At 38.2% G+C, this 25,783-nt stretch overlaps 1 protein-coding gene across 6 annotated transcripts in view; it reads left to right on the top strand.

Annotated features, from left to right (window-relative positions):
• Positions 1-25,783, top strand: part of Thsd7b (thrombospondin type 1 domain containing 7B) — a 797,324-nt gene that overhangs the window by 321,308 nt on the left and 450,233 nt on the right. For 4 of the 6 annotated variants that reach the window (XM_045150956.1, XM_045150957.1, XM_045150953.1 and 1 more), the window contains 2 exons: positions 20,471-20,686; positions 23,047-23,281. In XM_045150956.1, the coding sequence (XP_045006891.1) occupies positions 20,471-20,686; positions 23,047-23,281 (451 nt within the window). The remainder of the gene's footprint in view (positions 1-20,470; positions 20,687-23,046; positions 23,282-25,783) is intronic. The other 2 variants (XM_045150955.1, XM_045150954.1) reach the window with 1 other exon arrangement.

Here is a 25,783-nt window from a genome sequence, read left to right as displayed (position 1 = left end):
GGCAGTTTTCTTTGCATCATTCCTGTCCTCAGGATGCTGGACCCTTAGGCATTATAATTATTTGCCAGAGAAAACTGCTTTAACACCACATGTGAAAACCTAGTGTTAGTTCCACTCTATATCATACTCAATAGACATTTTTTTATGGTCCAAAATAATAAAATTCCAGGTTCTAATAAGTAAGTTTCAATGTGTTTTTGAAGCAAAAAAATATTCTATATCTTTTTTAAAAATTTTTTTATTTATTTATTTGAGAGCGACAGACACAGAGAGAAAGACAGATAGAGGGAGAGAGAGAGAATGGGCGCGCCAGGGCTTCCAGCCTCTGCAAACGAACTCCAGACGTGTGCGCCCCCTTGTGCATCTGGCTAACATGGGACCTGGGGAACCGAGCCTCGAACCGGGGTCCTTAGGCTTCACAGGCAAGCGCTTAACCGCCAAGCCATCTCTCCAGCCCTATTCTATATCTTTTTGAAAGTTTATTTTTTCTACAAATCAGCCTATACATCCTGGGATCATATACCAAGAAGAAAGACATTAGATATACTGCACAGGAGTAAAATTAAACTTTTTCTTTACAGAAGATAATATTAAGAAAATGTAAAGAAAGACCACAGTTGGTAAGAATACAGTTGCACAAAACATTTCTCTCTGAAAAAGACAAACTCAAAAACAGAAGGTAAGTGTCTTGCTTAAAAAATAATCCTAATTTATAACAATTCTTCACCAAAGAAGATATTCAGAATACAAATAAATCACATCTCTAAGAAAACAATAAATAAGATCAACAACAAAGGTCATACCAACTGCTGCTGTGTGCATAGAATAAGTAGAACTCCCATATCTTTGCTCATGGCAAGGCAAAATGTCAGGCATAGTCACCTAAGAACACAGTTTCTCAATTTCTCATAAGTCAGCGCCCTCCTTAGGACTCAGCATTTTTGCCCCTAATTGCTGAAGAGAAAGGAAATCTTAAATTTATATGTAAACCTGTCTGGCAACTTTCTTCATAATAACCAAACTTAGAAACAGCTCAAATGACCTTCACCAGGGAAGTGGATAAATGAAACACACTACATCCACATAATGAAGATCTACTGATCAGCAAAGAACTGAATTATTAATAGAATCAGCTATGTGGAGAAGCTCAGTTTGCTAAGTGAAAGTAGTGAGGCCTAAAGCAGTATGGCCTGTATAATTTTATTTATGTAACATTCTTGGGAAAAAAGTAAAAGCATACTGACAGAAAACAGATCAATTATTGCCAAGGGCTAGGGTGGGATATAGAGAAGCTGATAACCACAGAAGCATCACTAGGAATCATAATTTTTTGTGTGTATTAAGGGATAGAATCAGTTCATATCATGATTGTGATTTCCTATGGAAGACTGAATTTTCTAAAACACTTAGGAGTATCCTTCTTACAAAGTGAATTTTGGTATAAAAATTTAAAACTATGGGTGATGATAAGCAATACAAAAGCAAATTTGCAACTTGTTTTTGGAAGAATCTTCATAAAGTTCATATCCCTTGACTCCTTTTCCATTTCTGAATATTTGTTCTTAGAAGAAAGTAATCTATAGCATGGTCATGGATGCTTTTTGCATTCTTATTATAAACAGAGAGAAACTGAAAAACTCATAATTGTAAAATTATGCTAAAGTATCTAAATAAATTGTGATACACTTCTAATAAACAAGCACTTAATTTTCTTACTGAAGGTTAATTACAGAGAGAAATGGTTATTCATTTCTAAGTGTTATCATTTTACCCTGTTGCCTTGCCCAGTCTGTCTCAAAGTATTGATTTTTCAAATATTTTTTTAAATCTTCCAGATACCTTGGACTACTACATAAAGGCATGCCCCATATTGTCAGTCCAAATAATTTTCTTTATAGCTTGCTAATGAGCTACATAGAAAAATGAAATGAATAATATTGTTTCTGATTTCAAAAACATTTCAACTCCTCTGGTACTCTTCCATCTAGGACAAAATTGGGATGGAGAAGAGGGATATCATTGGACAAAATTTTTTTTTATATTTCAAATTTCCTTTATTCTCATTGTTATTCATAATAAATTAGGCTTTGCAATTTTTCAAGTATTATTTAGCATTAGCTTCTATGGTCTATCACCAGCCCCAACAATGCAATCAAGGCTGACAACACTGTTCTATATCCTCCCCTGCCCCATTTATCACACATTTGAAGCCTGAATAAATTCATTCAACAGTTTTCCAAGGTACATTTTTTTGTAGGTGTCAGAGACAACTCTGACTAGACATTACAACATTTAATTAAATACTCTGTATTATATTGGACTGGTTATTTAATTCAGAATTTCTCTGTTGAAGTAGCACATACTATATTACAGAGTGTACTTGTTCAATTATTTTTCTTGTTCTCCTGTATTAAGTTATGCAGCTATTTGTAAAACTTATGCAAAAATGGCTTTCCACTTCAGGCAGGTATCATGAGATTATTATTTTTTGAGGTATATCACTGTGCATTTCTTTGTCTTTTTGGCCAAGTTTCTATAAGGAACTAAAATATTTTAAATACCTTAATTAAAAGTTAGGAAATGTTTTGTTTTGGAGCAAGGCCTAACTGTGTAACCTAGGTTAGCTTATAACTACATTTATAAGCCAAGCTATACTAAAACTCAAGAAACTCAAGATCCTCATGCCTTAGCTTCCTGAGTGCTAAGGTTACAGGATTCAGGTTAGGAGTTTTATACTTTGAACCCATGCATTCTTCTAATCAGTGCCCCAAAATAGAGTCTTGAATGTCATTTTAGACATAGTAATTCAAGAAAAAAGGGGCTTTCATGTATACAAACCAGACATATGGAAGAAAAGTATTCATTATATCTCAAACAGAATATATATTTATATACATAGCTTTGTCACCTGGTCTTAAGATACTCTAAAGGATACCTTCTCACTCTGCACATACTTGACCCCACTGTGGCTGTGAGCTCAGTAATACCATTCTTAGGGAAAATAAAGTGTTTCTTTTTCTACCACAATTAGTCATAGTGTACAATTTTCAAACAATTTTACAACAATAGAAAACAGTGGTTGGTTCTCTCTTAAAACATATGACCAGACCCAGGAAATGTGAGGTTATAGCACTAGGATGTATTGTTCTTTTTGAGCGCTTGTATATTGAACATTGATTGAATTTTATTTCCACATTTTGGCCTCCCCTCTCCCCTTTAGTAACACTAAATACAGTATCTGTGTGATAATATTTACAGTGGATTGACATTCCACTAGACCAATCCATACATCTCCAAGTACATATATTGTCTGGAGAGATAATAGATGAAATAAATACCCATAAGGACAACATGGGAGACAAGAATGTATCATGACTGATTTATGAGCTGTAGAGCTTGGACCCAGATGTCAGTACCCCCCTACTTGCTCAGGTCACTTAAACATATCCTGAACTCAGCATCTTCAGCTACAAAGTGTCATCTCTCTCCTCATTAAACACTGTAAAGTTTAAATGAATGAATTACTTGGGACTGACATCTACTAACCACCATGCCTTATGTGTAGCTGAGTTGATAGATGTAGAAGTTAAACTATTATGCTGAATACATGTCATGACCAGTGCTTCCTGCTGTCATGGTGGTACTATAGACTAAAGGATCTGGGAGCTTGCTAGCTGCAGAAATGCAATGTCATTCCACTTCTGGCCTTTGTAAACATCTTTATCTTGAAAATGTCTTTAGTCAGCTACTATTGCATTCTTCTTGGTTTTTCCTCGGTTTCATTTTGCTCTTTATTTATAATCTCTCTCTGGCCTTTTAATTCTTTTATATCTTTTAAGTATTTTCTGTATTTTTTGTACTATTTTCTCATTATACATTGTGTTGTTTTGCTACTATTCCTATCTTTCTATTTTCCTTTATGTTTCTGCTTTTGATCATCACTGTGTCTCTCTATTTTGCATTCTTTTTCATTGACTTTTCTACTTTGGAAAACACTGTCCTATCCATATCATGATACTATGACCAGGTAATCAAGGCTCCTGCTCCACTGGGCATTGGGCTAATCCCCCAGGTTTATTTAACCAATGACCTGGAAATAAATTCTGCAAAATCCCTTCCTCATGGCCTTTTGTCAGCTAAAGATTGTAAAGAAAAGGACAGAGACAATATATGAAACAGGAGACAATGCAGCACAAATGATAAAAATATAGTTTATAGCATCCTAAGACCTGATTTCTAGTTTCTGCTCAAATGCTTACTATATGTATATTAAAAAAAATCAAGTTACAAGTGTTGTTCAGCTTCACTATACCTCATGTGTAATAATAACATAATACTCGAGATATTTGTTTGAAAATTCAATAAAACAAAACATGTAATGTGACTAGGTAGTTTGGTCCACTCCAAGCTTTCCTAAATATTAGATGCTATTATTATATCAATGAATATATTGACTTTAATAGTATTATTAATAATTTCATTAAGTTCCATTCCTGCCCATGAATATAGGTATTCAAATAAGGTATAAATTCTGAAGTTAGCGAGCACAGGTATTTGTCCCCTTACTGGAAATATTGGGATGCTACAAATGAAATCTGCTGCTGTTGATTAGGATCACAGTCTATAAGTAACCAGAGGGTACTTGCTTTACAAGAGTTAACATTTACATTTTAAAACTGGAAATAAACACATATGAATTCCAGTAAATGTCCTTGGTACTATGTGTTGACAGCTTACTCAGCTGTTGGCAAGCATTTAATCAACATTAATTGACATTCTTTACTGAGATTTAAATAATAAGTAAAATTTTATGACATATAGAGTAATTTTGATAATGGTTGTATTACTTTCCAGACATAGTTTAGTAGTGTACAAACCAATTATCAATAAAGTACCCTCACCAGATTAGCCTGAAGAAAAAGCCCAATCTCTGATGACTATACCATCATTACATTACAAATAGTATCTCTTTTGCTTTATTAATTTTTATTGGGCTTTCGGTTAAGATGGCGGGTAGGTACCATGCCAAAGCAGCCTAGGAGGGGAAAAGACCGAAAAAAACTCAGCAAAATACACCATTTTACTAAAAAGTGAGGTGTATAGGAAATTGAAGCAGCAGCGGAGAAGTAGAAGAGATCCAGAGCATCCAGAGACTGCACAGGCTGGCAAAAGTGGCCCCGGCAGCTCTGCCGACCGTGGCAGCGGTGCACCAGAAAGCCACCAGACTCGGCTCCAGCCGCAGGAAAAGCCAGGTGCAGGAGCTTCCACTCACACCAGTGCTCTCTGCAACTCAGGAAATGTGAAGGGAGAGTGGCAGTGAGCAATGGAGGAGCAGACCACGAGGTAGAAGAACACATGGATCAGCGAGAGAACCAGAGCAGCTGTGGCTCCCTCCCCTCCCCCACCGCTTGAGCCCAGCTCCGGCAAACAGAGCAGCAGTCCCGGGACCCGACCACGCCAACTTGAGCCAACAGTGGGACCCAAGCAGGAGCAGAGTTCAACAGCAACATCAGTGGCTCCGGCACCGGTAACAGTGGTCCCAGCAGCAGCAGATCCAGTAGGGGCAGCAGAGGCAGATCCCGCAGCAGTGGCTTCAGCAGAAGCAGCGGCAGTGGACCCGGCAGCAGCAGCTTCAGCAGCAGCAGTGGCTCCAGCAGTGGCAGCTACAGCAGCAGCAGCAGAGGCAGCAACAGCGTGGGCCCAGCAGTAGTGGCTATGGACCCAGCATCAGCAGCTTTAGCAGCAGCATTTCCAGCAGCAGGGTGCAGATCTGCAGGGCAACACTTGCCAGGCTTGGTTTGCCCTGCAGGAAAAGCCAGTGCCCAGCTCCAAAAATCAGAACAGCAGCCCAATGACCCAGGCAGCAACTTGACTGAGACCAAAATCATCCAAGGTAACTGGGATTGCACCAGGGAAGGGTCTCACTTGGTCGCAAGCTGACTTGGATCCCTCAACAGACCAGAAACCTTAACCTCTTTGTTGATAGAGGATCTGGTCGTTATAATAACTACTCTTGGGCTGGAGAGATGTCTTAGCGGTTAAGCGCTTGCCTGTGAAGCCTAAGGACCCCGGTTCGAGGCTCGGTTCCCCAGGTCCCACGTTAGCCAGATGCACAAGGGGGCGCACGCGTTTGGAGTTCGTTTGCAGAGGCTGGAAGCCCTGGCACACCCATTCTCTCTCTCTTCCTTTATCTGTCTTTCTCTCTGTCTGTCGCTCTCAAATAAATAAATAAATAAATTTAAAAAAATAACTACTCTTGCATACATACTTGGGGCTGTTTTTGATTGAATGGGTACAGTGTTTAGTTAAATTTTAGAATCTACTTATATTTTATTCCACTCAGCCTACTTGAATATTTCCATAGCAGGGAAATTCAACCCCTAGGAGCACCTTTGTAGATACTCTGAGAGTCTTAAGAGCCACACCTAACACTTTAAGCTCCTACCCTGAAAATATATAACATCAAATCAATTGATACAGCTAAGAATACCCAGCTAGCTAGAAAATCCAAGCATTAACTTAATCCAAGATGCAAAAATATATACATTATAACACAAAGAACACTAAAAGGCAAGACGATATAAATACACCTAAAAGTATTAGTGCATCAGAAATGACCTCCAGTGAGAACGAGTTAGAGGAAATGCCTGAGAAAGATTTCAAAAGAATGATTGTAAATATGTTCAAAGAAGTCAGAGAACAAATCAAAGGAGTCAAAGAGGAACTCAAAGAGGAAATCAAAGGAACCAAAGAAAATGCAGGACACCAATTTCTTGAAATAAAGAAGGCAATACAAGAAATAAATGAGGAAATAGAAATAATAAAGAAAAACCAGTCAGAATTACTAGCAATGAAGAACACAGTTAATGAAATAAAAAACTTTGTACAAAATCTCACCAGTAGAATGGATGAAGGAGAGGACAGAATATCTAAGCTAGAAGACCAGGTGGCAGATCTAACACAGGCCAACAAAGAGAAAGACAAACTTATAGAAAAGTATGAGTGGGAATTTCAAGATATTTGGGACACTATGAAAAGATCAAATATTAGAATTCAGGGCATATAGTAGAAGGAGAAGAATTTCACTCAAAAGGCATAGTAGGTATCTTCAACAAAATCATAGAAGAAAATTTCCCCCAAATTGGGAAAGAGGTGCCAATACAGGTACAGGAAGCCTTTAGAACCCCAGCCAGACAAAACCTGGAAAGAACCTCTCCTCACCATATTATAATCAAACTTCCAAACACACACACCAAAGAAAAAAATATTGAAAGCAGTTAGACAGAAAAATCAAGTTACCTACAAAAGTAAGCCCATCAGGATAACAGCAGATTATTCAACACAAACTTTAAAAGCCAGAAGGGCTTGAGGTGATATATTCCAAGTTCTGAAAGATAACAACTGTCAACCAAGGTTACTTTATCCTGCAAAGCTATCCATTCAAATAGACAGAGAAATAAGGACATTCCATGACAAAAGCAGGTTAAAGGAGTATTTGAAGACAAAACCAGCTCTACAGAAAATATTTGATAGAATCCTCCATGCTGAAAAAAAAGGAAAAGCACACATATAAGGAACCTAGAAAAAAACAAGCAATTTTTATTGACAAGTTCTGTAATTGTAAATGATATTCCACGGTAATTCCCCCCCACACTTTCCCCTTTGAAACTCCACTCTCCACCATATCCCCTCCCCTTCTCAATCAGTTAATCTTTTATTTTGATGTCATGATCTTTTCCTCCTATTATGATCCTCTTGTGTAAGTAGTGTCAGGCACTATGAGGTCATGGATATCCAGGCCATTTTGTGTCTGGAGGGGCATGTTGTAAGGAGTCCTACCCTTCCTTTGGCTCTTACATTCTTTCTGCCACCTGTTTTACAGTGGACCCTGAGCCTTGGAAGGTGTGATAGAGGTATTTCAGTGTTGAGTACTCCTCTGTCACTTCTTCTAAGCACCATAGTGCCTTCTGAGTCATCCAAAGGTCACTGCCATCTGAAAAGAGAAGTTTTTCTAAACAAAAGTGAGAGTAGCATTAATATATGTGTATGAACATTAAGAGAAGTGCTTACTGGGTAGCTTGGTGAGCATAATATATACATTTAGCCAGAAACTAGCAGATGTTACACTCTTAGGGCTCATGACTACACCTGTTGTAGGTTTTTAGTACCAGGGATGTATTATCTCCTATGGAGTGGGCCTCCAGTCAAATTAGAGGGCAGTTGGTTTCCCCCACAATAGACATGCCACTATTGCACCTGTTGGCTCACTTGACCTAGCTGGCTAAATATAAGGCTTGCAGTGTCCACTGTTAAGTATTTGCACTAGTGATTTCATTCTTTCCCATTGAAATGCACGCAGTGTGGCTTTTTTCACCTTTCTGTCAGCTGGTCTATAGGTTTTCAGGAGGAGGTTTTCAGCTCAGCTCAAGCAGGATTTCTCAGTGATCTTGCAGCCCAAGTATGTGGCATCTTCAGCAATAGGGTCTTACCATCTATTTCTGTTGGGAAACCAAGGCCTCAGTAATGGCGTCTAATGTTTTAGGAGCATCAGGAACCTCCCTGGCCAACACCTCACTGGAAAGTATCCCATAAATAAGTCATATGGAACAATGCCTTTTTGGACAATGGAACACTCAGAAGCCATAGATTATTACTAGAAAATTTTCAAAATATTATCTTTACTAGTACCACAGAGAGCCTGCCATGAACTGTCTATAGTTTAAATAGCATGCACATTTGAACTGGGAAAATAAGCATTCATAGTCAACAGTGAAGCCAGGTGTGGTGAGGTATACCTGTCATCCCATCCACTCAGGAGGCTAAATCAGGAAGATTACATGTTAGGGGCCAGTCTGAACAACTTAGCAAAGCCCATGTCATAATGATATTTTATAGACAGTGAATCAATGGTGTAGCTCAGTGATAGAACAATAAAATAGAAACAAAAACTATCACTGAGTATGTTAAGATGTTAAAGAGTTTATGGTGGAGGTACTTTTGATTTCTAATAGCTCCAAAATGGCAAACATTAGAACAGCAGTGTGTATTAGAGGCAGTTCCTAGTCTTCTGGTTTTCTGTGGCACAGTCCTCAGAATTGCAAGCAAACAAACTGATTGAGTTAAATGACTGAAATTCTACTCATCATTACAACCTTAAAGTGTTGATTAAATTATTCAACTATATGGGGATTGGCTAAGGATATACCTCTGTTAATGGAGAAGTAACTTAGCATTTACAAAACTCTTGGTTTAACCCCAAGCACTTCATAAACTTAGCATAGTTGTATATACCTGTGATCTCAGCACCTGGGAAGTAGAGGTAGTAGGATTAGAAGTTAATTCCTGGCTACATACCAAGTTTTTGGACAGTTAGGAATAGAGTCATTGTCAATAAATATATAAATAAATAATAAAATCTCAAATTTAGAAAGTTAATATAGTTTCATATTTAAGAGCATACATGCAACACTATTTGTGAATGTGGTGCATCTATCAATTATATAGACATATATCTTCATAATAGAAAAAATATTGAAATGATGCAAATAATCATCAATACTGAACAGATAAACAAAGTCTGATATACACATGTAACCAAATACTGATCATAAAATGCAGTGAAATAATGAAACAAGCTGCAGTATGGATGGTTCTGCATAATACTATAGTAATAACAGAATCTAGACACAAAAGGTCACAGATTTATGATTCACTGCATGTGAAATATATGAATTCGACAAATCCCTAAGGACAGACTATACAAAAAAGTTAGTGGTTTTCAAAGGCTGAAGAGAATTAGTACCAGGAAACTTACTGGGTACAGGGCTTAACTTTGTAGTGATGGAAATAGTGTGTAACTAGTGATTGTACACAATTGTGAATGTTCTAGAGGGAATTACATGTTTGTTTTATATAAATATAAATTTCCCTGTATTGAAATGATTTTCTAAATAGTAAATGATGTGATCACAGTGATACCATGCCATGACTAGATTAAAGAAATCTACTCCAAGAGGGACAACTGTCTCAGGCATTAATCCCAGGAAGTTTAGTGAAGGCTGGGGTGATTTTATGGAATCCTTGAAAGATAAATTCAAATTCTCCCTAATATACCTCTATTATTAGGACATTAGACTATCAGAGATAATGAATAATATCACATTTGATGGCTTAGATTCTGGACAATGTATTTGTATATTTTTCATAACTTCCTGAAGTCAGTCATGATTCATCTAAGCAAACTAAAAGAGGTATCTCTAGATACCTCTCTTGCTGAGTGTTCTATGTACAATGAGAATATAGTTTCAACAACACAGATGAAGTTTATAGACTTAGATGTTTTGTTTTAACTATTAAAGGATTAGGATTAGTATGATATATCAATAACATGACCTAGATAATTATAAATACTCTTTGTTTTTTAAATGAACCAATCTGTGAAAAGGCTGGTAATTATTCATACTCAGTGTGAATCAGAAAGCCAGTGGGTCCCCCGGTTATGATGTAAATCCAAAGATATATCAAATGAAAAGGCTCCTGTGTGTGTGTGTGTGTGTGTTGGCTATTTTACAAAGAACATTGTTTAAGGTTTTCATACATTGAGAAGCTGTTAGATGCCTTTGTGTATATGTTCCTCATCCTTACACTCTCCCTGAAAGGTGAATGCTATTATTTACTTATTACAATGAGATATGGAGATATGGAGAAGTTAAGTGGTTACCTGAAGAGAATAGGTGTTGGTGGTCCAACACCAATACTTAACCTGTAACTTGCTTGGACACATTGCTGATGGAATTCTATGGGGTTTTCACATGAATTCTCCTGTATAGACAAATTGTCAGAATGTTGCTGAGTGCAGGGCCAGCTTCTTCTGCCAATATGGAATGTTTTCTGGATCTGTAAGCTTCAATAAATAGCCCTTCCTCCATAACTGTGCCTGGTATGGAAGGTCATCTCAGTGAACCTAAAGCTGTCTACTATAGCATGTAAATCAAAACTTGTCCCTATTTTTGTCCTTAATAATTTAATGTCAAATACTTCTTCCATCCAACATGGGATTTCCCTTTTCCTACACCATAAGTCTTCTAGATACTTTTATTATCCCTTATTGACCCTTTCCTTGCCTAATACACTCTTCATTGTCAATAATCTCAGTCTATCTTTGTCCCATTTAAAAGCATCTCCTGACATTCCCCAACAGATTCTTCTCTCTCATGAATCATGACAATGCATCCTGTCAAAAATCATTCATTTACAACTTGCTTTTTGCTTTTGTACTTGTGCTTTTCATTGTATGTGTGCATAGCACACCTATACATTTAATTATATTATCTAGAAAAATGGTAAATAATAGTAATCTCTTATATTTGATCCCATCGTATTCATTGCACATAGTTTGTATTATCAAATAATTGCTGATATATATATGTATATATATATAATATATATATATATATTATTAGTTTTTCAAGGTAGAGTCTCGTTCTAGCTGAAGCTGACCTGGAATTTACTATGTAGTCTCAGGGTGGCCTCAAACTCATGATGATCCTCTTACCTCTGCCTCTGGAGTGCTGGGATTAAAGGTGTGTGACACCACACTGGGCTCTGATAATTTTATAATTGTTAAAGACATGGCTTTGTTAAACATACCAATAAAGATGGTATTTTGAGAGCTATTCCCACTATGGATGACTATTGATGAACTAAGGTGGAAATCACTGTATACCACTTGGGTCCTGGGGTATTTCTGCTGTCTGCATGCTTGGTATACTCTTAAATTATTTTATTATGAAGCCAGCTTTGCTACTTTTAACCCAGTAATTCTGAACTTCCTCTTTACTTTCATCATTAAACTTACATAAAAATCTCTTCTTTCATGTTGCTTTTGTCACCCATTGTTTTAGTGCTGATGGTATTCCCAAGTGTGGGAATGAAGTTTTGATTATATGCAGATTGAGCCTTTTGTCTGGCGTTATGGTTATGGTATGTCAGAGTATTCTTCCCATTAGCTAATTTTATGTGTGTATGTATATGTGGAGGGGGGCTGGAGGTTATGCACAGTATGAACACTACATGAAAACAGATTGAGACTAAGAAGAGAATGATTAGAACTGATCTTTCAGCTTGATTATCTGCTACAATACTTATTACTTCTCATAATATGCTCGAAAAGTTTTATTTGTTCCTCAAGGGCAATGAGCCTGGCCTCATTTAGAAACATGAATGCAGATACGATGTGCTGTCTTCTGCTTTAGGCAGTTTTGCCGACTGCCTGTTTTATTTACTTCTTCAGAAAAGGCATATCCATCTCCTTAGACTATGATACTGTATGGTTAATGTGAAAATGAAAGTCTGGAAGTTATAGGGTTTAGATGATATGTATCTCTGAGCCAGTTTCTTTTCTTACACTCTGCTTCTTTATTTGTGAGATAAGGCAGACCCCTGAGCTACTATGAGCTTCTGAGAATGCAGACCATATGCTAAGCCTACGTAATATACGCAAAACACACAGCCTGTACCAAAGAGGTACCCAGTAATGATCCATCTCCTTGGCAGTTACTTTTGGTGTCAGACTGATCATGAGGAGAGAATTCCAAAGCAATAAAGCCACAGACAAAACTACTTTTCTCTTACAGTTGCCATTCCACATTTTATTATTGCTATTTCTAATAAGAAATCATACCACTGTTCTCTGTATCCAATTGTTATGAGGAGTCTTTGAATAGGAATGATAATAAGAATTGAATTATCATCCCCAAGGAATTCTTAATAGTAGTGAATAAATAACCTGAAAGATTTTTTCATAAATTATTGCAATCTTTTGAGATATGTAAAGAAAATAAGAAATGACCCCATTAGCCATAACATCTGTTCATTGTTAAACACTATATTTCCTTATGTTAAAGTTTCTGAAAAACTTTGTAGTACAGAATATAAGATTTAATTTTTGTAAATACTATTTTTAGAACTGTGTGTAAATAGGAAAATTACTTATCCTTGATGTTTGATGTGTCTTTGTGTTTTGTTCTTGAGTGCAGTAGTGATTTGGTTTGATAATCAACTGGGTTAGTCAAAGGAGGAATAGTCAATTAGGAATAATCTTAGACTGGCCTTCAACTTCTGTTAACACCTAATGTCATTTTATTTCTTATTACTTTTTAGGGGTAATATTTTCTTTTTATATTAATTAGTTTTGTATTGAGAAAATACAGTCAGTTTGGTACCATTATTAGGCTCATCCGTGACTTACCCCCTTCCCTTGGCCCCTCCTTGTTGAGGTATATGCATAATGCATTGTGGAGTTAGCCCTCAGTTATGGGTAGGATAAATGACTCTGGATATCATGACTCAAAATGTGGATCTGACATTCTTACCACCCCTCTTCTACAAAATTTCCCTGAGCAATGTTGGGTTCATTTTTGGTCTGCTTCAGTGATGAGGTGTTGGGGGCCTCTGGGTTTCTGGCTCTCTGATTTCGTAGGAGTTGATTTATCTCTGGGTTGATCTCCTTCCCCCTTGTGTTGGTATCCAGTTCATCAGGAAAACAGCCCTCTTGCTTGTTTTGCCAATTTTTCTTAGTTTCAGCCAGGGCCCTTTTGAGGTATGATGGGTGGCTCTCTCCATAGGATCTACATCTATCTGAAAAAGAGAAGCAGATTCTTCAACGGAGAGTAAGTTAGCACCAGGATAAATGAAATAATCCTTACTTTTTTTTTTAATTTTTATTTATTTATTTGAGAGCGACAGACACAGAGAGAAAGACAGATAGAGGAAGAGAGAGAGAGTGGGCGCGCCAGGGCTTTCAGCCTCTGCAAACGAACTCCAGACGCGTGCGCCCCCTTGTGCATCTGGCTAACGTGGGACCTGGGGAACCGAGCCTCGAACCGGGGTCCTTAGGCTTCACAGGCAAGCGCTTAACTGCTAAGCCATCTCTCCAGCCCCTCCTTACTTTTTTTTAATAGAGAATTTAATAGGTGTAGGCCCTCTTGTAGCCCATGATTGATGGAAGCTTGATAATGGAAAGTGGGCTTATGTTTAGATATAGTTCTGACTTGTTTCCCAGCTCCAGCTATGAGTCTTGTACAACTGAGGGGATCAGTTAGCCAAATCAAGAGCAGTTGGTTCCCCACCATGACTGTGTGCCACTGTTGCATTTGTGTGGGCATCACAGCAGGGTATTTGCTGCTAAGTAGGTTAGACCATGAGTTGCTTGGACAGATATTGGTCATTTTCCCCCAGTCGTCCATGTAACACCTTCTGACACTAGACACACTGACTGTCTGAGGACTGACTCTCTTCCAACTTCCAGACATACCATTCCATTTTACATGTCAACCACATAAGGTATCTTCAGCAGTAGCGTCTTACCACTAACCTTTGGTGGGTCATCAAGTACTTGGACAGAAATCTATCTTTCTTTTAGGAAACCTTGTAGCTCTCTGTGATCAAAAGCTCATTGTGGATGATAGCCACATGCTGGTACTGGGAGTTAAAGGTCAGTGCCCACTAAGAAAAGGAAGAAAATTATAACTAATATACAAGAATTAGAGAGAAGAGAGAGAGAGAGAAAGAGAAAGGGGGGAGGGAGGGAAGCTGTAGAAGATTAAGGTCAGTCTTCATAATACTCTCTCCAGTGTCTTGTGGCTCAGGTGTTCCCTCTAAGGGCCTGGTGAAGGTTCAGCCATTTGGTATGCCTTTTAGGGAATAGAATTTTATGGTACCATTGCTGTTTGGGTCTAGATTTATGTTTCTCACAACTCCATTGCCCCCTCCTCCCTCCCCACACATCCTATTGTCTAGTCCATGAGATGATTGCTGGGTATGTAAGGCATCATTGGTAGATTCTAGTTAGGTACTGTAGATGAGTGAGTTTAAGTGGTGATTTTTTTTCTGTGATTGGGTAAGTTCACTGAGAATGATTTGTTCCAGGTTCAACCATTTTTCCTCAAATTTCATTGTGTCATTTTTTCTTTCTGCTGTGTATAATTTCATAGTGCAGACAAACCATATCTTAGTTATCCATTCTTCTAGTGATGGTTGATTCTAGCTCTTAGCTGTTACGAATTGAGCCACTACAAACATGGTTGAGCAAATCTCTCTGGCCTGTAGTTTGAAGGCTTTTGGGTAGATGCCCAGTAAGGGAATAACTGGGTCTATAGGTATCTCTGTAGTCAGCTTTTTCAGGAGTCTCCATATTGCTTTCCAAAGTCTTTGTACCATCTTAAATTCCCACCAACAGTGGATGAGTGTTCCTACTCCTCCACATCCTTGCCAGCATTTATTTTCATTTGATTTGTTGATGTTTGCTATCGTTATTGGGGTAAGGTAGAATCTCATAGTTGTTTCAATTTGCATTTCCCTGATGATTAGGGATGATGGACATTTTCTTAAGTGTGTGTTTGTCATTTGTATTTCTTCCTCCGTGAACTGCCTGCTCAGCTCTTTGCCCCATTTTGTGAGTGGGGCGTTTGACTTCTTACTGTTTAGATTTTTGAGTTCTTTGTAGAGTCTAGAGATTAGGCCTCTGTCAGTTGGGTAACCCACAAATATTTTCTCCCATTCTGTGGGTAATCTATTGGATTTGCTTATTGTATGCTTGTCTGTAAAGAAACTCTTCAACTTCATGAGATCCCATTGGTTAACTGACTGTTTAAGATTTTGAGCTACTGGGGTTTTGGCTTTTTCCATTCCTGTATCATGAAGGTACTTCCTAAATTATCTTCCAGCACTAGTCCAGTTTGTGATCTTATATTGAGGTCTTTGATCCATTTGGATTTGAGTGTTGTGCATGGTGAGATGTGTGGATCAAATTTCAATTTCCTGCATATGTTTATCCACTATGTCCAGCACCATTTGTTGAAGATGCTGTCTTTTTTCCAGCCTATATTTTTTGGGCCTTTGTCAAATATCAAGTAGCTATAGTTGCTTGACCCAAAGTCTGGTTCCTCAAGTCTATTCCCTTGGTCTATACTCCTGTTTTTATGCCAGTACCATGCTGTTTTTATTACTATGGTTTTGTAATATAGCTTTAGATCAGGTATGGTGATGCCTCCAGAGGTATTTCTATTGCTGATGATATGTTTGGATATGTGAGGCCTTCTGCCTTTCCATATGAAATTTGTGATCATTTTTTCTATCTCTGTGAAGAACACTGTAGGGATTTTAATCGGAATTGCATTAAATCTATATATTGACTTTGGTAGTATTGCCATCTTTACAATGTTAATTCTGCCTATCCAGGAGCATGGGAGGTCTTTTTATCTTCTCAAGTCCTCCTCAATTTCTTTTCTGAGGGTTTTTATGTTTTCGTTGTATACTCTTTCACTTCCTTGGTTAATGTTATTCCAAGGTATTTTTGTTGTTGTTGTTGCTATTAAAAATGGGACCATATCCCTTATTTCTTTCTCTGTATCTTTGTCATGTGCATATAGAAAGGCTACTGATTTTTGTGCATTGATTTTGAATCCTGCTACTTTGCTATAGGAGTTAATTACCTTCAGCAGTTTTGGGATGGAGTCTCTCGCGTCTCTTACATATACAATCATGTCATCAGCAAATAGAGCTAACTTAACTTCTTCCTTTCCAAATTTTATCCTTTTTATTTCCTTTTCCTGTCTTATTGCTTGAGCTAGGACTTCCAGTACTATATTGAAAAGCAGAGGTGAGAGTGGACAACCCTGTCTTGTTCCTGATCTTAATGGGAATGCTTCTCTCCATTAAGTATTATTTGGGCCTTAGGACCTTTGTATATTGCCTTTATTATGTTAAGATATGAACCAAACATGCCAATTCTCTCCAATGTTTTAATCATGAAGTGATGTTGTATCTTGTCAAAGGCCTTTTCTGCATCTATAGATATGATCATGTGGTTTTTATTTTTAACCTTGTTTATGTAGTGTATTACATTGACAGATTTACATATGTTGAACCACCCCTGTGTTCCAAGTGGGATGAATCCCACTTGGTCAAGGTGGATAATGCTTTTGATGTGTTGTTGGACTCCGTTTGTGAGCATTTGTTCAGAATATTTGCATCTAAATTCATCAGGGAAATAGGCTGGTAGTTTTCTTCTCTTGTACTATCTCTGCCTAAATTTGGAATTAGGGTGATACTAGCTTCATAAAAGGAGTTCGGGAGCTTTCCCTGGTCTCCAATTGTGTGGCACAGTTTGGGGAAGATTGGTTTGAGTTCTTCCATGAAGGTTTAATAGAACTCAGCTGAGAAGCCATCTGGTCCTGGACTCTTCTTTTGGGGGAGGTTTTTTATTACTTTTTCAATCTCCATGAGTGTGATGGGTTCAGTGAGTATATTAATCTGCTCTGAGTTTAGCTTTGATAGATGGTATGCATCCAGGAATTTATCCATCTCCTCCACATTATCCAGTTTTGTGTAGTAGTTTTTTGAAATAAGTCCCGATGATTCTCCCAATTTCACTTATGTCTGTTGTGATCTCTCCTTTTTTCATTTTGAATTTTGTTAATTTGAAGCTTCTCTTTGTTTTGGTTGATCAATTTTGCCAGGGGTTTGTCAATCTTGTTTATTTTTTCAAAGAACCAGCTCTTTGTTTTGTCAATTGTCTCAATTGTTTCCTTGGTTTCCAATTCATTAATTTGTGTTCTGATTTTAATTTTTTCTTTCCTTCTGGAGTTTTTTGGGTTGGATATTTCTTGCTTTTCCAGGGTCTTTAGGTGGATGGTTAGGTTATTGATTAGGGATCTCTCTGTCTTTTTTATGAAGGCATTGTATGCTATGAATTTTCCCCTGAGGACTGCCTTCATTGTGTCCCATAAGTTTTGGTATGATGTGTTCTCATTGTCATTCAATTCTAGAAATTTTTCAATTTCATCCACTATCCATTTATTGTTTAAAAGTGTGCTGTTCAGTTTCCAGGTGCCATTGGGATTCTTGGTGGGTCTTTTGTTGTTGATTTCTAGCAATATAGTATTGTGATCTGATATCATGCAGGGAGTTATGTCAATCTTCCTAAATATGTGGAGGCAGTCTTTGTGACCCAGTATATGGTCTATTTTAGAGAATTTTCCATGGGCTGCTGAGAAGTATGTGTAGTCTGTGGAATTGGATGGAATGTTCTGTAGATGTCCGTTAGGTCTAAATCATCTATGCTTTTATTGATGTCTCTTACTTCCATGTAGAGTTTCTGCTTGGATGATTTGTCTATTACTCTTAATGGTATATTGAAGTCCCCAGCTATGATGGTGTTGGTGGTTATTTCTGTTTTATTGTGAAGTAGGTTTTGTTTGTTTTCTTATGAACTGTGGTGCCTCTGTGTTTGGTGCATAAAGATTTATGATTGTAACATCCTCTTGATGGATCATTCCCTTGATAAGTAGGAAGTGGCCTTTGTCTTTTTTCATTATTTTTGGTTTGAAGTTTATTTTATCCAATATTAATATAGCTATGCCTGCTTGTTTCTTATTCCCATTTGCTTGGAATATTGTTTTCCGCCCTTTTACCCTGAGGAGGTGTCTGTCTTTAGTAGTGAGGTGAGTTTCTTAAAGACAACAGATTGATGGGTCTAATTTTTTGATCTATCCTGTTAGCTTGTGTCTCTTGATGGGTGAATTAAGGCCATTAATATTTAGGGTAATGACTAAGATTTGATTCCACTCTGAGTTTGTTTATTGTGATCTGCTTCTTGTAGGAATTTGAGATTGATTATTTGTTTCTTCTCTGTGGAGAATTTCCTGAAATACGCTCTGTGAGTTTGGTTTTGTATTCATATAATTATAAAGCTGAGTTTTGGCATGGAAAGTTTTTCTTTCACCTTTAATTATGAGGGATACTTTTGCTGGTTAGAGTAGTTTGAGTTGGAATCCATAGGTTCTTAGACTTTGCAGTGTTTCTTTCCAGGCCCTTCTAGCTTTCAGGGTTTCCATTGAGAAGTCTGAAGTAATTCTGATGGGGTTACCTTTGAAAGTGGTATGTTGTTTTTCCCTAGCTGCTTTTAGGATTTTCTCTCTGGTGTCAATGTTTAGAGTCTTAATGACAATATGTCTTGGAGAGTTTCTCCTTTGCTTCAGTCTGTTTGGCATTATGTTGGCTTCTTGAATCTTGATGGGCCTTTCTTTTAAGAGATTGGTGAAATTTTCTTTGAGTATTTTGTTAAACAATTTCTCCATGCCCTTGGTCTGAATTTCTTCTCCTTCTGGTATTCCAATGATCCTAATATTAGGATGTTTAAGTGTATCCCGCAATTCCCTCATGTTCTGTTCACAGAAACCTTTGAACTTACTGAGATTTTTGAACTCTCAAACGGAATTTCTATCCTCCACATGGCTGACTCTATTCTTGAGAGCTTCTGGAGAGTTTTGGACTTTTCAATTAGGTTTGCACTTTCTACTACTTTTCTATGTATAATTTCCATCCCTCTGTCAAGCTCCCTTTTCACATCATTTTCTGATTTTCTTGATGCTTCCTGGAATTCATCCTTGCATTTCTTTATGTCTTCATTTAGCATGGCCAGCTGATTTTTGGGGTCTTCTTCTTTTTTTTGCTCTCCCTTGAATCTATTAACTCTCTTTGAAATCCTTCCATTTTCTTATCTATTCGTTCTATTCTAGTGATGGCAGCATCCACATGTTTATCGGTCCTTTGTTGCTTTTCTGCAAGTTCTACCATTAGCTTGATTAAGGTTGCATTGCTCATAGCTTCATTTTGGTGTTTTAATCCTGATGACTCTTCTATGTTTTGATTAGAGATGTTCACTCTAGGACTGGGTGATCTAACTGGATTTTCTTGCATTTGATTTTTCATGTTATTTCTTTTGCGCTGTTGTCTGCCCATCACAGTATATGGGCACTTAGGTGTGCAGATCAGCCTGGGCTCAAGAACAATGGGAATCTGAGGCAGCCTGAGGCAGGTGCCAAGCAATCTGGGATTTGGCTCTCACTTGCCAAATCCCCCTGATCTACTGCCTGGCTGGGGCCCCAATGTTGCACGATCTCTCAAGTGGTAATGTGCCAAAGCTCTCTGTGTTTGGACTAGGAGGGTCACTGAGGCACCAAGCACTAACGCAGCCCAAACTCTTGCATGAGAATACTGGGACCCGGAAGCAGTCTGCACTCTTCCACCACAGGATAATGGTAGATGGCTAGTGCATCAGACCCATAGAGATGGCACCTGAGCTAGTGCAAGCAACAGACACAGTCTGTCACAGTCATTACACATCATTCATGGTTGTCTCCAGCCATCCATGGCTATATGTTCTAGAAAAACCAAACTGTCCCTGTCCAGGATGATAGATGGAAATTTTGCATTACCTACCTTTCAAAGGACCACATTATCTCTTGGCAGTTTTTCTTGACATAAACACTGTGGATAGCTGGAGACATCCTTATATTTGAACTTTACTGGTTCGGAAACAAGTAAATCTTCTGGTAAAATGAAAAAGATGTGGGGGAAATGAACCTGAGGGTTTCTTGACTGTCCTTCGTTTTGCATTGATTAGCAGTTATCTTGAACTGGTTGATTACAGGAGAAGCTGTGTCAGGGAGCCTCTGCCCCATGCCTCCTCCTCCAGAGCGGGTAGCTTGTGAACTTCCCTGTCGAATGGATTGTGCTGTCAGCGAGTGGACAGTGTGGTCACCTTGTTCCCAGTCCTGTTCAAACAAAAACTCTGAAGGAAAACAGAGCAGATCAAGATCCATCCTGGCTCTGGGTGGAGAAGGTGAGTAAGACAATGTTTCAATTCCATAGTCAATACCTCCATATTACTCTTACTTGTCCAGTAGATAATTGTGATGAAGCAACACATTGGTGATATTTCTGTTCTACAAATGCACACTAACAATTTCATTTCCAGCCACACATTCTTTTTAATTAAGCCCGTAATTTATGAGCACTGGTTCACCTAATCACATGAGCTTCTGTAATGATCCATACTTACATTTGCCCAAACCAATCAGAGAATTTTTAATTACATTTCTTAGAGAAAACAAAGAACACAGTTTGGTTGATTCACATCCAGTTTGATATATCTTGTACAGTAGGGAACATAAATTGAATTTTTAATTTTTTTTTAAATTTTTATTTAATTATTTGAGAGTGACAGACAGAGAGAGAAAGAGGCAGACATAGATAGAGAGAGAGAGAATGGCAGTGCCAGGACCTCCAACCACTGCAAACTCCAGATGCATGTGAGACCGTGTATATCTGGCTTATATTGGTACTGGGGAGTCAAGCCTCGAACTGGGGTCCTTAGGCTTCACAGGCAAATGCTTAACCACTAAGCTATCTCTCCAGCCCACAAATTGAAATTTATGGTTAAGAAAAGAGTTCTATGGCTAGAGAGATGGCTTAGCAGTTGAGTCTCTTGCCTGCAAAGCCTAACTACCTGAGTTCAATTCAGAGTACCCACATAAATCCAAATGCACGGAGTGGCATGCATAAGCAGACATCTAGAATTCATTTGCAGTAGCTAGAGGCTTAGCACACACATTATCTCTGTCTCTCTTCTTTCTGTCTCTCACTGTGTGAAAATAAATAAATATTTTAAAAATAATAATAATAAAGAGTTCTTATTAGGAATCAGGAGGCCTGACAACTCAACTAAGAGCTGCTGATAACATTGGTAAGCTATCTCATCTATGTTTCCCGGTTCCCTGCCCTGGAATGCCAGTGTGCTGGGGTAGAAGGGAGCCTGAAAACTTTGAAAATGGCTTTGAGGAAAGGAAAAAGTGCTGTAGGAATGTGAATAGTGACATAAGGACAAATTTTAAAAGTGCTGTAAGTTCTAGTAACAGTCTCTATCCCTCTATACATGTGTTATCTTTTTCCTGTCCACCCTTGGCTTGCTCTGCCTTTGGCCCCATTAGAGCCCATTTGGTGAGATCTCTGGCTGTAAGGAACTTCTCAAATAAGATTTCTGCTCTGTGAACTGGAGGTATGATGCCAGGGTTATGACAGAGGAAGATTTTCATGATCTTACAGTGCAGCTGCTTCCTCTACCCCTTGCTCATATTTATAGAAAAGGACAAAAAAAAAAAAAAAAACCCCACAAAGTCTTGATGGGAATAAAAATAACAAGAATAACAAAATCAAGGTTATAAATCTTGGACATTCATTTTAATCCATAAAATATAGTGTAGAAAACTAGGGAAAAATTAATATTTCAGTTAAATACTACATTTTACATTGATATAAAAATGTACAATAGGGCTGGAGAGATGGCTTAGTGGTTAAGGCACTTGCCTATAAAGCATAAGGACCTAGGTTAGATTCCCCAGGACCCATGTAAGCCAGATGCACAATGTGGCCCATGTATCTGGAGTTTGTTTGGAATGGCTGGAGGTCCTGGCATGCATATTCTCTCTCTCTCCCCATCTTCCTCATTCTCTCACACTCTCTTTCTCTCTAAAATAAATAGACAAATAAAAAATAGTTTTAAATGTACATTAGACAATTATGAATTTTAATTATCTGATCTACCCATGAGTACAAGGATGCACATCTGTGTGGTGTCCCTACAGTGGACCAGAATACTATCAGATGCTGTTTCAAAGTTTAATAATGTATCTTCTTCTCTCCCACCAAACTTTAACAGATACTTCAGTATTTATCAAATGGTGGTAAAATGTATAGCTTGATGGTGGGTGAGCATTTTAAAAAGATAGAAAAGTATAATTTTATTTCATATTTTATATTTTATTTCATATATTTTATTTCACATAGTATGTATGTGTTTATCATAATATCACTCCAAAATCTTCGGCCATTATATCTAGCAGTTTAATATATGCAGACATAATGATATTAAAAAAAGCATATTTCTTAGAAGTTCAACTCAGAGATACATGCCGCACAGGTGGACAGAGGAGTCAATTAATTTTATAATCTATTTAATCTGGACTGCTGCCTATTAATTAGGAGAGGGGAGTACATCAGTGAGTCTTCAAGTTATGGCTCAGGAAAGAAATCCCTGATCTTGGAATTTAGTAACTCAGGCCTTTAGGTCATAGAAACAAAAACAAAAAGATTGATATTCATTCATTCTTTTTCTTTTTTTTTTTTTTTTTTTTTTTTTGTCAGGTGGAAAACCATGTCCTCCTGTTCAGGCACTCCAAGAATACCGTTTATGCAATGACCATTCCTGTATGCAGCTCTACTGGGAGACAACACCTTGGGGTCCCTGTGCTGAAAATACACTCATAACTGCCCTTAATGCAACTATTGGCTGGAATGGACAAGCTACCTGTGGTGTGGGCATCCAGACACGGAGGGCATTCTGTGTCAGGAGTAATTTGGGACAAGTAATGGCCAAAAGGTATCATCAGTACGTTACTGAAAGTGTATATGAGAATTGCATCATTGAATATTTTCAGTAAAAAGCATTTGTAAACATGTGTGAGTCCAAGTCTGTGCTAGGATAAGGGGAATTTTGTTGTTGTTAAAAATTTTTTTTTTATTTGTATTTATTTGAGAGTGACAGACAGAGAGGAGGAGGAGGAGGAAAGAGAGAGAGAGAATGGGCGCGCCAGGGCTTCCAGCCACTGCAAACGAACTCCAGACGCGTGCGCCCCCTTGTGCATCTGGCTAACGTGGGTTCTGGGGAATCAAGCCTTGAACTGGGGTCCTTAGGCTTCACAGGCAAATGCTTAACCGCTAAGCCATCTCTCCAGCCCCAATTTTTGTTGTTGTTGTTCTTGTACTTCAACCTCAAAGTTGAAAGAATATATTTAAAATAAAGATCAGCATATTTATAATATGTACCAGTAGTGAATTTATAATGTGTGTATTAGATAATGGACAAAAAGAAAGTGATGCCTACACATTATCATGTGTGTTTGAAAACACAAGTTGCCTAGAGTTGACTTCTGTATTTTTGACTCTTTTCAAATCCTATAGAGACTAGGTTAACTAGAACCAGGGTCTATATTTGGAGCTCTAGGGTTATTTCAATCTTAAACTCCTAGATCTTTCTTGCCATAAGCAGACAAATGCACACAGAGATTTTTGTTTAGACTAATTTGGGCCCTCAAGTAGGATATGGTTTCATGTTTTCTTCAGTGGTAATATCAAAAAAAATTAGAGGACTGACAAGATAGCTCATGAATAAAGCATTTGCTATGCAAGAATGAGGACCTGAATTCAGAACATATGGAATGACAAGCAGACATCCTGTCATACACCTGTAACCCCAATGCTCAGGAGACCTAGACAAGGGATTTCCTTCCCAGGAAAAACTGGTTTGGTAGACTAGATGAACTGATGAGCTCTGGGTTCAAGAGAGAGATTCTACCTCAGTAAAATAAAGTGGAGAGTTAGTGAAGAAGGCAATCCACTTTGACCTCTGGCCCCCACCCCATACTCACCTTACTATATGTGGACCTTCTTGCAGGCCCACACACATATTAACAAAAATATAATGATGCACACATACCACACACACACCCCATCACAAAATTAGGGATGGGAGATGGTTCAATATAAAGTGAATATTGTTCAAGCCTGAGTTCAGATCCCCATAACCTACATAGAGCCAGACACTGTAATGAGCATCTGTAGTCAAGAATGCCTACAGTAAGATGAGACAGAAAAATCTCCTGTAATCTCTTGAGCCAGCTCACATCTCAACCTCAGCAGTAAACAATGAGAGACCTGGCCTAAAATAAAATGGAAGGATTGACATCTGAAGTTGTCCTGTCATCTTCACACAGGTCTGTGGCACACATACACTTTCACTCACACACATGAATGTGCGTGTAGAGATACACACATCCAATACTGAAAGAAAATTTAACAACAGAGGGAAATATTGACATGGAAGCAAAGATATAGTTTCAAAAATGGTAAAGGATTGCACATAATAAGAATGAAATAATTAAGTAGAGTTTAGTATATAGATATATAACTTCCTCAAGTGTACCCTCAGAGATTCCTAAAGGTTATGTTTGGAGGCCCAACTCCACCTTTGAATGGTGTGTCACCAACATGTGCTAGGAGGAACTTTTTTTTTTTTTTTTTTTTTTTTTGGTTTTTCGAGATAGGGTTTCACTCCAGCTCAGGCTGACCTGGAATTCACTATGTAGTCTCAGGGTGGCCTCAAACTCATGGCGATCCTCCTACCTCTGCCTCCCGAGTGCTGGGATTAAAGGCGTGCGCCACCACGCCCAGTTTAGGAGGAACTTTTTTGATATAGAGTCTCTCCATAAGAATTTTCAAGCCAAAAGAATGAAGTTCTCCTTTATTTTTATGATGCTTTAAGCATGTGGACAGAAAAAAAGCCACAGTCACAGTCAGGCCTGGAGGGAAAAGGAGGAGGGAAAGAAGCTGATGCTCACAAACAAGCAGAAATGTAAGCAGAACAAACCCAGCTAGCATCAAGCTCACCTATCCTCAACATCCTGCCCTTCCTGGCAACATTGGCAAATGAAATTGCTCTTCTGCCTAAGCCAGTCCAATGTGTGTTCCTTTTGTGAGCAACTCCAACATATGAATAATTCCACTTGCAGCACCAAGTGAAGGGCTATTTCCTCTTTACGCTTCCCTGGAAGAAACTGTAGCTGTGTGAGGAAAGCCACAGAAGCTCTGTTAAAGGGAAATAACCTGCTGATAGCACAGACAGTAAAGACCAGGCAGATGCTGCCCACTGCTGGTGGCTAAGTGTTTGATGAGCAAGTAGTTCTGAAATGCTCCAAGATAACTGCTTTGAGATTAAAACATAGCTAGGAAGTCCTTGTCTCTCATTCCTCTTGTTCATGGTTTCCAGAGGGCTGTGGTTAAGTGTTCTTTATTGTTCAGTCTGAACCCCAGTAGCTGACTTGGG

The sequence above is a fragment of the Jaculus jaculus genome, chromosome 5, assembly GCF_020740685.1.
Source record: "Jaculus jaculus isolate mJacJac1 chromosome 5, mJacJac1.mat.Y.cur, whole genome shotgun sequence".
Lineage (NCBI taxonomy): Eukaryota > Metazoa > Chordata > Mammalia > Rodentia > Dipodidae > Jaculus > Jaculus jaculus.
Note: the sequence above shows the minus strand (reverse complement) of the source record. Positions and strands in the feature narration are given on the sequence as shown.